General features: G+C 42.1%; 1 protein-coding gene across 13 annotated transcripts in view; it reads right to left on the bottom strand.

Annotated features, from left to right (window-relative positions):
* OSBPL8 (oxysterol binding protein like 8) overlaps positions 1-13689 on the bottom strand; it is a 205240-nt gene that overhangs the window by 31966 nt on the left and 159585 nt on the right. For all 13 annotated transcript variants that reach the window (XM_030548682.1, XM_030548675.1, XM_030548683.1 and 10 more), the window contains 4 exons: positions 12992-13076; positions 9690-9861; positions 2107-2344; positions 219-403 (listed from right to left, as the gene is read on the bottom strand). In XM_030548682.1, coding sequence (XP_030404542.1) covers positions 219-403; positions 2107-2344; positions 9690-9861; positions 12992-13076 — 680 coding nt within the window. The remainder of the gene's footprint in view (positions 1-218; positions 404-2106; positions 2345-9689; positions 9862-12991; positions 13077-13689) is intronic.

Raw genomic sequence — 13689 nt, 5'->3', positions numbered from 1 at the left:
TTTCTGACCAGGAAACTGTGCCTTTGAGATATACTTTATAAGCTTTAGGAAGCAATAAGCCAAGGAAATCCCACAACATGATGTTTAATACATTGTTAGATGAGCATTCAGATATTCAGCATTCTCTGCTTCACTTTAACCAGGATGGATAGAAAACCTTGCAAACCCATTTCACTATTTAATAAAATTTATTTTTAAAGTCAAAAGAATTAACTCACTCAGACAAGAAGTCTGCATGATAGTAGTAATCAGAGAGTTTGTCCAAGAAAGAACGAGGTTCCAAGATAAACGTAGGCAGTACAACCTTGGAGAGGTCCATTCCTGGACGGACTTGTTTCAACAGCATCCAGATCAGGCTTTTGTTCTCCTCTGACACGGTTTCTGTTTGACAAGCTTCCCCTGCCTTCCACCAGGAAAAAATGTTGATGAAAAAGTAAAGACACAGTAACAGTTCAACATACTATATGAAAAAAACTACACACATTTGGGACAAATAATAAGTTTGGTTTAGGATACATGGTGGCTAGCCAACTACCTGCAGGAGTGTGGGAACTAGCCCCATTGGAGGCATTCTGAGAAGTTGCTACCTGATTAACACAGCATTTCAGATATGCTATATAGAATTTATTTTTTAGGAATTGGGTTTGCCCCAATAATTATATTACATTTTATATCAAGAGAGCCTTCTAGATGGGACCATGGTCAGAAGCCTGTTCCTTTCCCAGCCATCAACTATGTTTTTCCCTTTTCTCTCACACGCAGTGAATGCACCAGCCAGGAGCCATTGGTTACATTAATCAATTTCTCATTTTGAATGCTGATGAAGAATATGTCCATTTCACCTCCACCTTTTGATATGTCCAGCACTCTTCCATACACCTCCCTCCCTCTAGAAGCAGCAAGAGGATGCTCTCTCTTTCCCATCTACACATCTCCAGATGACTCTGCTAGACTAGGAGAAGAAAAGGAAGATATTTCTCCTTTCAAGAGTGTTTCAAGAAATGAAAGCAGGATTTTAGAAGAAGCCACCTTATTTCCAATTTAAAAAACCAAAAAGCTAGTAGTGGGTTTTGTCTAAAAGAAGTTCAACTATCTTTGGAGCAGAAATCGGTAACAGCAGCGTTAACAGACTAGAAATTAACATCATCTGACATCTTATTCATTCCCTGCTACTATGGAAAAAAAAAAGTCTCTAGCAGTGAACAGGAACACACGGGAGGCTCAAACAAGTCAGATTCAGAGTGTTACCATTTCAAATAGCACTGGTGATTTTTTTTATGGTGACTGCTACTTTTTAATCACACAAATGCTCAGGACATCAAAGGCAGGTGGAGCTTTGCCATGCAGAAGCTTCGTCAGAGCCATTATGAAGATCAACTTAACAAATTGTTAAATGATAGAAGGCAACAAGAGCAACCTCTGAGCCCTGCAAATCTTGTGGCTACTGGCCTTTCTGATTAAGTGGGAAACTAGAATGTAAAGAAACCTCTTTACTTCATTTAATAACTAAGTTTCTTGCCCTTTTCCTTGAGAAGAGAGCCTTGAAACCAAGCTAATGTAAACCAATCACTAAAAATGAAAGGACAAGCAGCTGGACTCCACTTCTGCTGCAGGAGGCACTTTGTGTAAAATCAGTCCCTTAAGTTTGGGGAGTATTCCAAAGTCCCTTGCTCAGCCACATGACTAGTGGTGAACAGGAATCTGTTAAATAGAAGCACGGGTGGCTTTAGGTATTTTGTTGCCCCAAGCATGGCAGGCAGGCTGCCTTCGGCGGCTTGCCTGCGGGAGGTCCGCCAAAGCCGCGGGACCGGCGGACCTCCCGCAGGCAAGCCGCCGAAGGCAACCTGCCTACCGCCCTACAGTGACCGGCAGAGCACTCCCCCCTGGCTTGCCGCCCCAGGCACGCGCTTGTCATGCTGGTGCCTGGAGCTGCCCCCGAATAGAGGGACATGAGGGGGAGCAGTCACACTTTCACAAGTCTCCTTAAAGTACTAAATCCAATACTGCAAGGCAACTTTCCAATGACATTTAATTTGATGTCTAAAACTCTTAAGTCAATTTGCTATCTGGAAATAAGGTAAATACTGCTAAGAGTACATTATTTACCTCTCCAAGTTCTTCATGAATCTGTTCCATATAAGTAGTTTCCCTGATAAGATCAACAGGTTCTGGATCAATGTAAGAGTCATCCTGTCGCTCTGATGTGTCAGTGTCACTTTCTTCACTTTTTCCCAGGCCATCATTATCAGACTCATCATGATCGTGATCATTTTCCTTATCAGATTTGTCAGAGTACACGTCTTGATCTTTAAAGTGATGCCTTTCAATTTCACTATCATTTAATCTACAACAAATACACAGAAAATAAATCTAAAATGTTGTGACAGTCCCTTTCCTTCAAATTGTCCACAACGATGAATAACATCCTCAAACCAACATCCGAAGAAGTGAGCTGTAGCCCACAAAAGCTTATGCTCAAATAAATGTGTTAGTCTCTAAGGTGCCCCAAGTACTCCTGTTCTTTTTGAGGATACAGACTAACATGGCTGCTACTCTGAAATCCTCCAATCAGGAACTTATTTAATGCAGGCGTGTCAATACCAATATCTGATAGCCATATTAAACGGATAGCACTGCAATAAGAAAGGATCACAAGGAAGAGCCTTCCTTGAAACTTTTATAGCAATCTGTTTGGTTTGCTTTTGCTTTGAACTATGAAGTTCATTACCAACCCTACAACAATTTTGTCCTCGTACAGGTTTTACCTTACAACCCTCACTATTTTGTGTATAAACAATATGTATGATTGATTGCCTAACAGTGACCTAGCTACTTTTAGTGGGTTTTAAAGACTGTTTATATTTGTATGATACATACATACATACACAGGTAGATCTATGGTCCAGTTAGCTTACATAGCTGAGAACTGCATTTCAAAAGTGTCAAGTGTTGGAGTAGCTACTGCATAACTTTAAAAGAAAGGCCAAGGGAAGACGTTTGCAAAATTCTATGAAATGCCATCTCACTAATGTTTCTCTGGGTAATAGCTGGGTGTCCAGCTGGAGGCAGATCATATATATTCGTTGAAAGGAGCCAGTAGAGTGAGGGCAGTACTTGTTCCATGAGTTCTCACGGGCTTATTTGATAATCTCTACACACACACACAATGGACTGGGCCATGAACCAAGGATTGACGCAACAGGCCTCCTCCTCCTCCTCCCAGTTTCACCCTAGTCTCAAGGGGTCCCCTCAGAGGCAACTGCACTGTATTTCTCCAAATGCAGGTCTTCACCCACTTCCCTGCATATAATGGCATAATGTTCAGCATCCTGCATTGGGGAGATGAGCAACAACACAATCCTCCCACAAAAGGAAGATAAGGGAGCAGAATTCTCATGACATGTCCTGGAGTAGATGGCAGAACTCTAACATCCTGCTCCAGGCTGCACATATGATGGCATTTTTCTCAGGTAGAGTTCTGATTCATGTGGTGGGAAAGGGAAAATTATGGAGATAAAGATTGATAATGGATGTATTCTTGGTTGTCACTATAAGCTTTTTGACCGCTTAAGTAGCTCCAATGAAGTTAACACTCAGAAACAAAGATTCCAGAAGTGAGGTGACATTCTGGGCAACAGAAATAAAGTGCACTCACGCTTGAGAGCAAGATTGTTTAAGTATCCTTCTCCAATGTGTGTGTTCTGGGAGTGCCTACTGTATACTCCCAAAACACACATACTAGAGTTCCAGCGCTCAGAGTTCTTCCAGTGTTGTATGTGTATCCTCTATCAACCAGATATATGATGAAAAAATCAGAGAAAAAATTTAAAAATAAATTTTACAGTAATGCCAGATTTTTAAAGGCATTTAGGCCTTGCTATGTTCAGCACTGCGATCTCTTAACCAACTTAGGAACCTAAGCTTCATTTTCAAAAGGGATTTAGGTGCTTAGGCGCCTAAATCCACCAATTACCTTTAAAAATCTGGGCCTAAATCCCTTTCGAAAATCAGTTAGGTGTTGCAATGCTGAGTGCAACTACACCTAAATACCTTTAAATATCTGGGCCTAAATTCTTTTGAAGCAGACTCTGTCCATGCCCTCCTTTGTGTTCTGTATAAAACTTAAGATTCTCCATGTTCAAAAATAAGAGCCTTGCTGTTTGGAAATACCACTGATCTATTTTGGTTGTTTAAGACTTTATTTCCAACCAGTTTATTGTATCATCTTCCTGGAATCTTTGTCCCAAAGCATCTTCAGCCCTGAATCATGTCTAGGAAGTTATTGTACACTGAGTGTTAGAGGCAACATGAGAAATTTTGCCTTTTGGTTTTTGGCATACAGCTTTTGTACTCCATCATTCACTTTTGAAAATGAGGGTATATATCAGTCTGGTCACCCAAAAAGTTGAGCGTTGGTCAAAGTGTATCAATGACTTTATAATATTATTGTTCAAATTACCACCTATAGTACAAAAGCCAAAAATCTAGCAATTTATGTCAGATGAATTAAACTTTTGACCTTCAGATGAAGCAACCCAAAGGGTAGTGAGAGGGCTCCAAGAGGGATTAAACAGCAGTATTTCAGCAATTGGAGTCCACATTTACTGCCTATTTTTGAACACAGGACTGTGCGCATTTTGGAGAAAATGAAATAAGTTCTCTAGAAAACAATGGATGTGAGAAACTTGGTTAAAGGAAACGAAGGTTCCTTACCTGTAACAAGAGTTCTTTGGGATGCCTCTGCATATTCACACTTACTTGTGCTGTGCCACCTTGTGGTACCTTGCAGTAGAACCATCTTCTAGCAATGCCAGCTAGAGCAGTCTTGCGCCCCACCCCTCATTTTCATGTCGCACTCAGGGTGAGACTACATAGGAGCGGAGCACCCTCACCACCTCAGTTCCTTCCACTGGAAAGACAGAGATACACAAAAATAAGTACTCTGAGAGGGGAAGGCAGTTGGGAAGTGTGAATATACAGAGCCATTTCGAAGAACTCCAGTTACTGAAAAGTAACCTCAATTTCTTCTTCAAGTAGCTTTGCATATTCCCCAACTATGAGATAGATTGTTGCTGCCTCCAGATGAGTTTCAGAACACCTGATCAGAGTCCTACTTGAATAGAGACTAAAGCACTGCTCTGACAAATCCAGAGTATAGTGCTTAGTGACAATCTGCACTGAAGTCCAGGTTGCAGATTTGCAAATTTCATCAACTGGCATCTGCCTAAAATAGGCAAAGGAAGAAGCCACAACTCTGGTGGAATGTGGTCAAATCACAACAGGCACTGGAACTTTTACTAGCATGTAGCATTCAGCACTACATTGTGTAATTCACCAAGAACTAGTCTAGGAAGAAATCTTATACACCATTTGTTTTTTGGCATAAGACACAAACAAGCTAGGATTTACAGAAACTTTTAGTCCTGTCCAAGTAATGGGCGAGGGACTTTTGGGCATGGAAAGTACATAGGACAGAGTCTCTTTTCTTAGAGTGCAGCCTATGGAAAAGAACTGGCAAATTAATGTGGAAATCAGACACATTAGTTAAGAATCTGAGGTCAGGTCTGAGAACTAACTTGTCCTTAGGGAAAGAAGTGAAAAGTGGGTCAGCCATAAGGGCTTTCAGTTCACTCACTCTCCTTGTGATGGCAATAACGAAACCCGTATTGATAGATAAGAAGTAGAAAAAACATTAAGCCAAGGGTTTGAAAGGTTTCACCAGCACGGCCAACACCAAAATGAAGTCCCAAGAAGAGACAGGTTCCTCAATGGGGATACACATTTGATAAACCTTTCATAAATCTTTTAATCAAACAATGAACAGTGATCTACCAACAACTAGATTGTGATACACAGAGATGGCTGCCAAGTCAACTTTTAACAGTGAGTTAGATAATCCCTGATTCTTTCAGTATTCCAGATCACAAGGCACAGAAGCTGATATGGGGGTGATAAATAGAGATATGCCTGAAATCTGGACTACATTAGACATTAACAGTTTCTAGTGGATTGTTTTCTACAATTAACTAGTATATCCTGAAGATGAAGAATATGGATTGCTCAGGAGCAGAAAGAGTCAAAAGTCCGATCGCCCACTCCATCAGGTGAAGAGACTGAGTCCAGATGAAAGCTCCTGCCCTCCGGGTAGGACAGTAAAACTGGAGATCAGGGAAGACACACAAAAACTCCATTACACAGTGGAAGGAGATTGGTAAACAACAGCTGACATGGTCAACCTGGTGCAATTAGTATCATCCGCACTACTGTTTCGATCAACAGAAAAGTGGGAAAAAGCATACATCAAGCCTTTCCCCGCCAGTGGAAAAGGAAGGAATCCAACAGGGACTGACTGTCCTTGCCCACTCTGGAACAAAGGAGGAAACACTTTTTGTTGACTCTTGCTGTGAATAGCTCCACATCTGGTTGACTCCAACTGGAGAATACAGTCCGAACCAACTGAGCCTTCATGGACCATTCGTGAATCTGGGAGGTGCCTCTGCTAAGATGATCTGCTGTTCCCTGCTACATGTAGAGACACAGACTAACGTCACAATGAATACTGCAGAAATTACAAAATACATACCACACTCCAGAAACAGCTGACCAGCAGCATAAACACTGATTGCATAGCGAATTAAGGGAAGTGGTCTTGTTTAATACGACATGACCCAAGCCAGCAAAATTCGGAGGATATTCCCTGGCTGAAAGGGTGATCAGACCTCTCAGCTGACATGCGGGAGCTCCTCCCAATTCTGGCATGAGACATAGTTTTGTCTGGGGGCTTTTACTCGTGTCAGTCTCAGATTGGTTCCCTTTTACGTGTGTTGATACCGGATTGGCTCCCTAGCTCCTTCGCCTTCCAGGTTCCGAGCAGGAACCCCCTACGTCAGCAGAAGCTGTACTTGGCAAGCACATTACTTCTTTGTTTGAGACATGCTTACATGTCTGTATACGGCTCACAGGGTACACCCAGCACGCTAGGGTTATGCACACGACACCTTGGGGCTTTCCTGTCCTTTAAGGAACAAGAATCTGACCCAAAATGGAGACCGTCTTGTCCTTTTACCAAAACAAAATGGCTATGGACTGACAATTGGCCATAAAGAACCCATGTTTAAGCGTGCACTTTAGGGTTGCAACAATCTGCTGTTCCCCGCTATATGTAGAGAGACAGACTAACGTCACAATGAATACACCAATCCCACAGATTTATTGCCTTTCCACACAGGAGAAAGGATCCTTGCTGATGTAATACATCACTGATGTACTGTCCATTACCACCCACGTAACGGAACAATCTGAGAGCCAGAGGAACAGTTCTTAATTTCAACATGTAAATGTGCAGGATTCTCTGCTAAAAAGACCAGTGCCCTTGAACTGTCAAATGGTTCAGATACACCCTTCCCATATGCCCAGCCCTTGGTTGATGCGTCTGAAGTCACTATCCAGGTTGGACCCATACACCCCTGAGCACATCTGTTCTGACTGACCACCAGTCTAGGGACACTATCATCCTCTAAGGCATGGGTATCAACAACTGAAGACTGTCTCAACTTAGTCTGTAGACCAAGGCATCTACTGCCGCATAGATCTCATTCTCAAACAGGCAAACAGCGTCACATAGTAGTGGCTACCATAAGACCCAAGAAAAACTTTACTCTCTGGATCTTTAACAAATATTGACTTGTTTTGATAAATCTATACTCTGGCAGAAAAGCTCTCCCCTCTATGGAGTCTAGTATAGCGCCTATAAAAAGGATCTTTTGTGAAGGGCAGAAAATCGACTTTGGGTGGAGAAAGAACCCTAAATCTGAAAAGAGATTAGTCATGAAGACTATTTAACAGATCTTCATTTGCAGAAGCCTTCAGTAGCCAGTCATCTAAACAAGGGTTAACAAAAATACCCTGATTCCTCAGATGAGCCCCCACAACAGAGAGACACATTTTGTAAAAACTCTGCCAGTCTCTGCATTCTTCCTCTATCTCCTTCTTGGTAAAAATCTAGATTTGGAATAGAGTGAGCCAGGGACAACAGAACTTGCAGAAGATATAAGGAGCCAGCTTTTTGTGAAGATCCTGTAGGGGTCGTAGGAGGAGGGAGCATAAGAGGATCTGTGCAAGGGACCTTGATGCCCTCTAGCCTCCTCCTCCTGACAGTGGAAAAGATGATAATCTTCGAGTTGGGGAAACATGCCTCCTCTAAGAGCTCTTGCATTTCACTCTTGGATCAGACGTGCAGCGGCATCACAAGGTGAACCTAGGCTGCCATGATGATTGAACTCTCTGGAACTGAGGATGTAGATGGAACCAAAATGGGAGCCAAAATGGGAACCAAACTACAGATCTGAAGATTGAGATGATATCAAATCCAGTGTTACATGCAAGTCCATCTCCCTTGCTACTGACGCAAAAGGCTGAACAAGTCTGCGTTCTGCAGCCGTAGTGCCCTGATCTGAATCAGATGGATCTGACAGCTCTGATGCCTGTGCCAAGAACCAGAATTGCTCACTGTGGCCACTTTGTCTTTATGACCCTCTCTCTTCAGTGTCATTACTGTCAGCACCAAAGGCACTACCTACCCTGGTTCTGGCACACCAATGGACTCCATCTTCCTACATCTGTAAGTGGACTTTGAAGCTGATCCTAGTCCTACCACCACATGAGTTCCTTCAGGATTAGAAAGGTGTGAGGACAAAGTATGGCACCAGTAAGGGTGGAGCAACAGTCTTGGCCTCTCTTCCGGAACTGGGCAGTGTTATCCGATCACATGGCCCTCAGTTTGGTCATGTGTCATCTCAGAATCTTAACTGAGGAAGCCACAGGGATTGGGTCTGGTCCCAACTCAGGATGCAGCCTCTTGGAATCCTTCGGTCCTTTGTTGGAGGGAACAACAGAGGCAGAGACTGGCCTTTGCAACCTTGGATTGGAGGATTGCTCAGAACCAGAGGATCTGGCTTTGAAAGCTTCTTTCCACAGTAGGCGCTGCAGGTAAGTCTCCCTGTCCTTGTGGGCTCTGGGAGTAAAGGTCCTACAAATCAAACAATCAAAAGACAAATGTCTTTCTCCCAAGCACTTAAGGCACTGCACAAGGTCGTTGTGTACCGGGAAGACAGTTAGGCAGGAAATGCACCTCTTAAAACCCAGCTTCTTCACTTCTACCATATCACAGAACTGAAAAAGAAACACTGACTAAATCAACAGTAACTATCTAAGAAGAAAAAAACCCAGCTCTGAAGAGACCAGAGAGGTTCACATATGTTTGTGGCATGTGGTTGGAAGGGACTGAGGTGGTGAGGGTGTTCCACCCTCTATACAGCCTTGCTTTTGACATGGTGTGACATTGGGGGGGTTGAGGGAGGCACAAGAGTGCCCCAGCTAATACTGCTATAAGATGGTTCTACCACAAGGCACCATAAGGAAACACAGTACCCATAAGTAAGAATAAACAGGGCTACTTGAATATCATCAAGTAAAGAATCCACATCTGCACAGTTTAAACGTTACATTTTAAAAAAATACACAATTACAGATCTTTAAGGGGCATTAGGAGGCAAAAGGAATTCCAGTCTTAAGGTTTCCACTTTGATATTACCATTTCAAATTCAAAGATCTGCCTAAATGATTTAAGAGTTTTACACCGGTTTTAGTAACTTTCTTAAAAGAATAAAATTAAGGGCTTGATTACTTACGGAAAGCTTTCTGCACTGTGTAAGTTGTTAGCACGCAATAAGCCATAGAGAGAAACCTGTGTGCTCTCTGCTGAAGAGTTCAAGTCATGCTCTTTACCTTCTCTAATCATCGTACGTTTAAGCAGACCCGAACATTTCAAAGCCAGTTCCAAAGCATCCATCCAACACCTGCCTAAAGATAGATGCTTGTTAGTAATGGAATTTTATATTGTTCATTTCACAATGATGAGTTATTTTGGGCCCCCCATACCTTACCTTTGAAAGGCACATACTAGAATAATAAATGCACACTTACTCCACAGACGTTAGGTGACTTGGATTTTAATATCATTCCAGACCTAAAATATAAAAATAACGTACTCCCTGTCTAGATGTGAAAGGGACTCCAAGGTAGGACTGGCAAGGTCATAGACCAGAACATTATAACTAAGGCTATGATTATGTCACAGAGGTCACAGAATCCATGACTTCCAGAGACCCCTGTGACATTTTCTGCTTCAGCCCCAGGGCCGGAGCTGTCAGCCAGTAGGGGCCCCAGAGCTCTCAGCTGCCAGCCCCCGAGCTCTGAGCCACGGTGGGGGACCCTGCAGGTCTGAGCCACCGGCCCCAGACCTCCAAACCTCTGTGAGGTGGTGGAGATTCTAGAGCTCCCAGCCGCTGCGAGCGAGAGCAGCGATGGGTGATGTTGCGATGGTGCCAAATTATTATTGTGAATTACTGTGATTGATATGAATGAATGTGGTGAACATGAGTATTGTATGGCTTGGTATGTTTGAACTGGCTAGAGGATTCTGGGAGCAGGGCTCTCTTAACATCAGACCATTTGTAAGGAAATTTACTGAGTGTGCTGAAATTGCACTTGAATTGTTAATCAGAGGCTCTATCTGTGTGTGTTTCAGCTTGGAACTCTGGTCATGTCAGCGGATGGCCAGCTCACAAAAGTAAAGAAAATGCAGAAGACACGCTATCAGTGAGCTTGGTACTGAATGACCAGGGTCAAAATGACCCTTTAAGATGGCACCACACTAAGAGCTCAAGTGAGTGATTGATGAGAGGGTAAACGTCAACTAATCTTTGGACTGTGTCTATTTTGCAGTCCCCTTTAAAATGTTAATTAGAAAAACCAGTAATGAAACACCCACAGGGCATATTTCTGGGACATGACTCCTTTGACAGCAACGTGTATAAATGTTAAGGATACCATACATGCAGAGTTAATTAGTTAGTTAGCTCTCCAATTAACATCTGAACAGGTCTGTGACGCTGTAAGATAGAGGGTCTTAGGGTAGCCAACACTCTGCTACAAGGGATGTCTGTGGGACTTTTGAACCAGAGGGCCTCGGAGTAACCAAGTACTTGAAAAGAGAAGAGAGAAGTCTCTATCTAGGACTGGTAGCTCTACCTGCTTTGTTTGCCAGTCAGGATACGGTGTAGGGCCAAGATAGTTATTGAGGGTTTATGCTTGGGGAATTAAGGCTTATTAGGAGGACGTATTACATAACCTTTTATTGCTTGTGTGAGTCTCTCTCAAATAAGTTGCTGTACATGAGCAAATTGAACCTCAATTTTCACTGGTACCGGTAACAATCTGCCCAGCCATGGACCATTAAAGATCCGTTTCAACAGGCGATGGACCCCCGCCCCCATTTTGTCACAGTTATTTTTAGTAAGAGTCATGGACAGGTCATGGGCTTCCATGAATTTTTAACACACAAAAAGTATCCGAGACAAAATCTTAGCCTTGGTTTTAAACGAAGAAGCCACAGCAGATATATCTTTTCCCTGATAGAGGCAGACTGCCACCTCCCTTCTTTGCCTGCCAATGGATGCAGACACTCACTCTTCATCTCCAACCTTCCACCTCATTCAGAAGGACATTATCCTCCTGCTCCCCTGACCTAATATGCACTTTAAGCAGTTAGAAAATGTTACTATATTGAAAGCATTTATTTTGCTCTCTAGTATTTCTCTGTTCTATCAAACTCAACTTTCAAGCATGGAGTGTCAATTGTACTGAATTCTCCTTCCCTGTTTGCAATATTTTTGTTCCTTACTATGAATATGTAAAACTTCAGTACTTTCTTAAAGGCATCTTCTTACAAAAACACATCAGCAAATGTCCAATTCCATTCTTTACACATACTTACGTTTTAAGTTTACAATTATACCGAGGAAACGTTTTCACCATGTAGTCCACAATAACACCACCCTTTTCCCTCTGACTAAATAATTCAGACCCCAGCTAATGTTTGATTAGTTCAAATTATTCCTGCCAATGTACCATTTCTCCATTCACAGCAATGACCTTTATCTGCTATTGTGCTTTGTCACCTAACTTTATTAGATTTCTCTGCTGTTCCCTACAGCCTTCTCTAGTTTTGGCTAACGTAAATAATTCTGTCACATGCAAAATTTGCCCTTCAATTTGGTAATGCTCTGAAAAAGGGATCAACCACCAACCAGTCCTAGAACAGAACCTTGGGGCGTCCAGTCATTAACTTTTTGCCATCTTGAAAACTGACCATTTATTGCTCCTCTGTTTTCTGTCTGTTTTGTTGATACACCCAAAGAACTCTAATAGATTAAACCAAAGATCATAGTTGAAAGATCACAGAAAAACCTGTGGTTTTTTTCAATGTAATACTTTATGTATAGCCACCTTTACTATTTCCCATGTTTGGTTAATTTTCTGGGATCTTTCAATAGCAAAAAGGGAGCAAAAAGCATTTTGAAAAATAAGAATTTGATCATAAAACCAAATAAACTGAAAGCAAACTTAGGACAACTATGTCATGAAATTACCATTCATTTCTTGAAATTTACTAGATTTTAAGTTGGCCATAATCCTTTCAACAATAAGACCTGTATAAAATGTATACTGCAGTGCTAAGTTAATTAACTAGTGCAGTTGAATAGCAGCTGCTCACCAAAGTTACACAACAGTCTTTTGAAATTCTTTCTAATTTAGAATCTTCCAAGATATTTGGCATTTAATATGGACTAACACCTCTTCTACAAGACAGTTTTGTTAGTCTCTTAAGTAGGTTCAAATGTTTAGTTCAAAGGAGTCAACATTTATAACTACTAAAATTTTGCAAAGTTACTTCATGATATGAAATAAAAATGTTTGCATTACAGCTATCTAATATACTGGGTTAATAAAAAGAGCACGTTCAATTGAACTACGGATCTGCAAATATGATGCTCTTACACACTGTACAAGAGAAATGGAATAATTTGAATCTCTAATAAGCAAGCACTTTAAAAATGAAAAATAAAAACTAAACAAGAAATTTACTTACCGTCTGATTCTGAAGCTGCTCGGATGATCAAATAACTGCCGGGTAATGGCTGAGTTATAGAACCAACCGCTTCACCTTTAGGACCCTAGAAATATATGAATACAACACCCGTAAACATTATTTTGAATCAGCTGTTTCATGCTTCTTTGTTGTAATAACAAGCTAATTACAATCGGGCAGCTCTAGACATTTAGCCGCCTCAAGCATGGCGGCATGCCGAAGGGGGCACTCTGCCTGTTGCTGGTCTCGCGGCTCCAGCGGACCCTCCGCAGGCATGCCGCTCAAGGCTGCCTGCCTGCTGCCCTCCCGGGGACCAGCAGAGCGCCCCCCGTGGCATGCTGCCCCAAGCATGTGCTTGGCGTGCTGGGGCCTGGAACCGCCTCTGATTACAATGCAGGAAGCTCTAATGTCACTCACAGCAACAACTAATGAAGATATGGTTCTGTAGATGAGTTGCCTCCTTTCATTGGATTTTCCTCTTCAGACACTTATTTTAAATGGGGTTGAGTTGAGAACCACACTTTAAAGAGAAAGGTCTTCAGATTAATTTTAAAAAACAAACTGGAATAAACTGGAGGCTTTAGTTGGCTGTGGCAAATAACTTCTATGACCTGATCTGTCAGCAGCACCCTGTGCGCTTTTACCTTGTTTCCTTGCCTCCTCCCTGAAGTTAGGTTACGGTGGAGGTACCTTCCTCC

Source organism: Gopherus evgoodei, chromosome 1 (assembly GCF_007399415.2).
Source record: "Gopherus evgoodei ecotype Sinaloan lineage chromosome 1, rGopEvg1_v1.p, whole genome shotgun sequence".
Classification (NCBI taxonomy): domain Eukaryota; kingdom Metazoa; phylum Chordata; order Testudines; family Testudinidae; genus Gopherus; species Gopherus evgoodei.
This window is presented reverse-complemented; position numbering and strand designations above follow the sequence as displayed.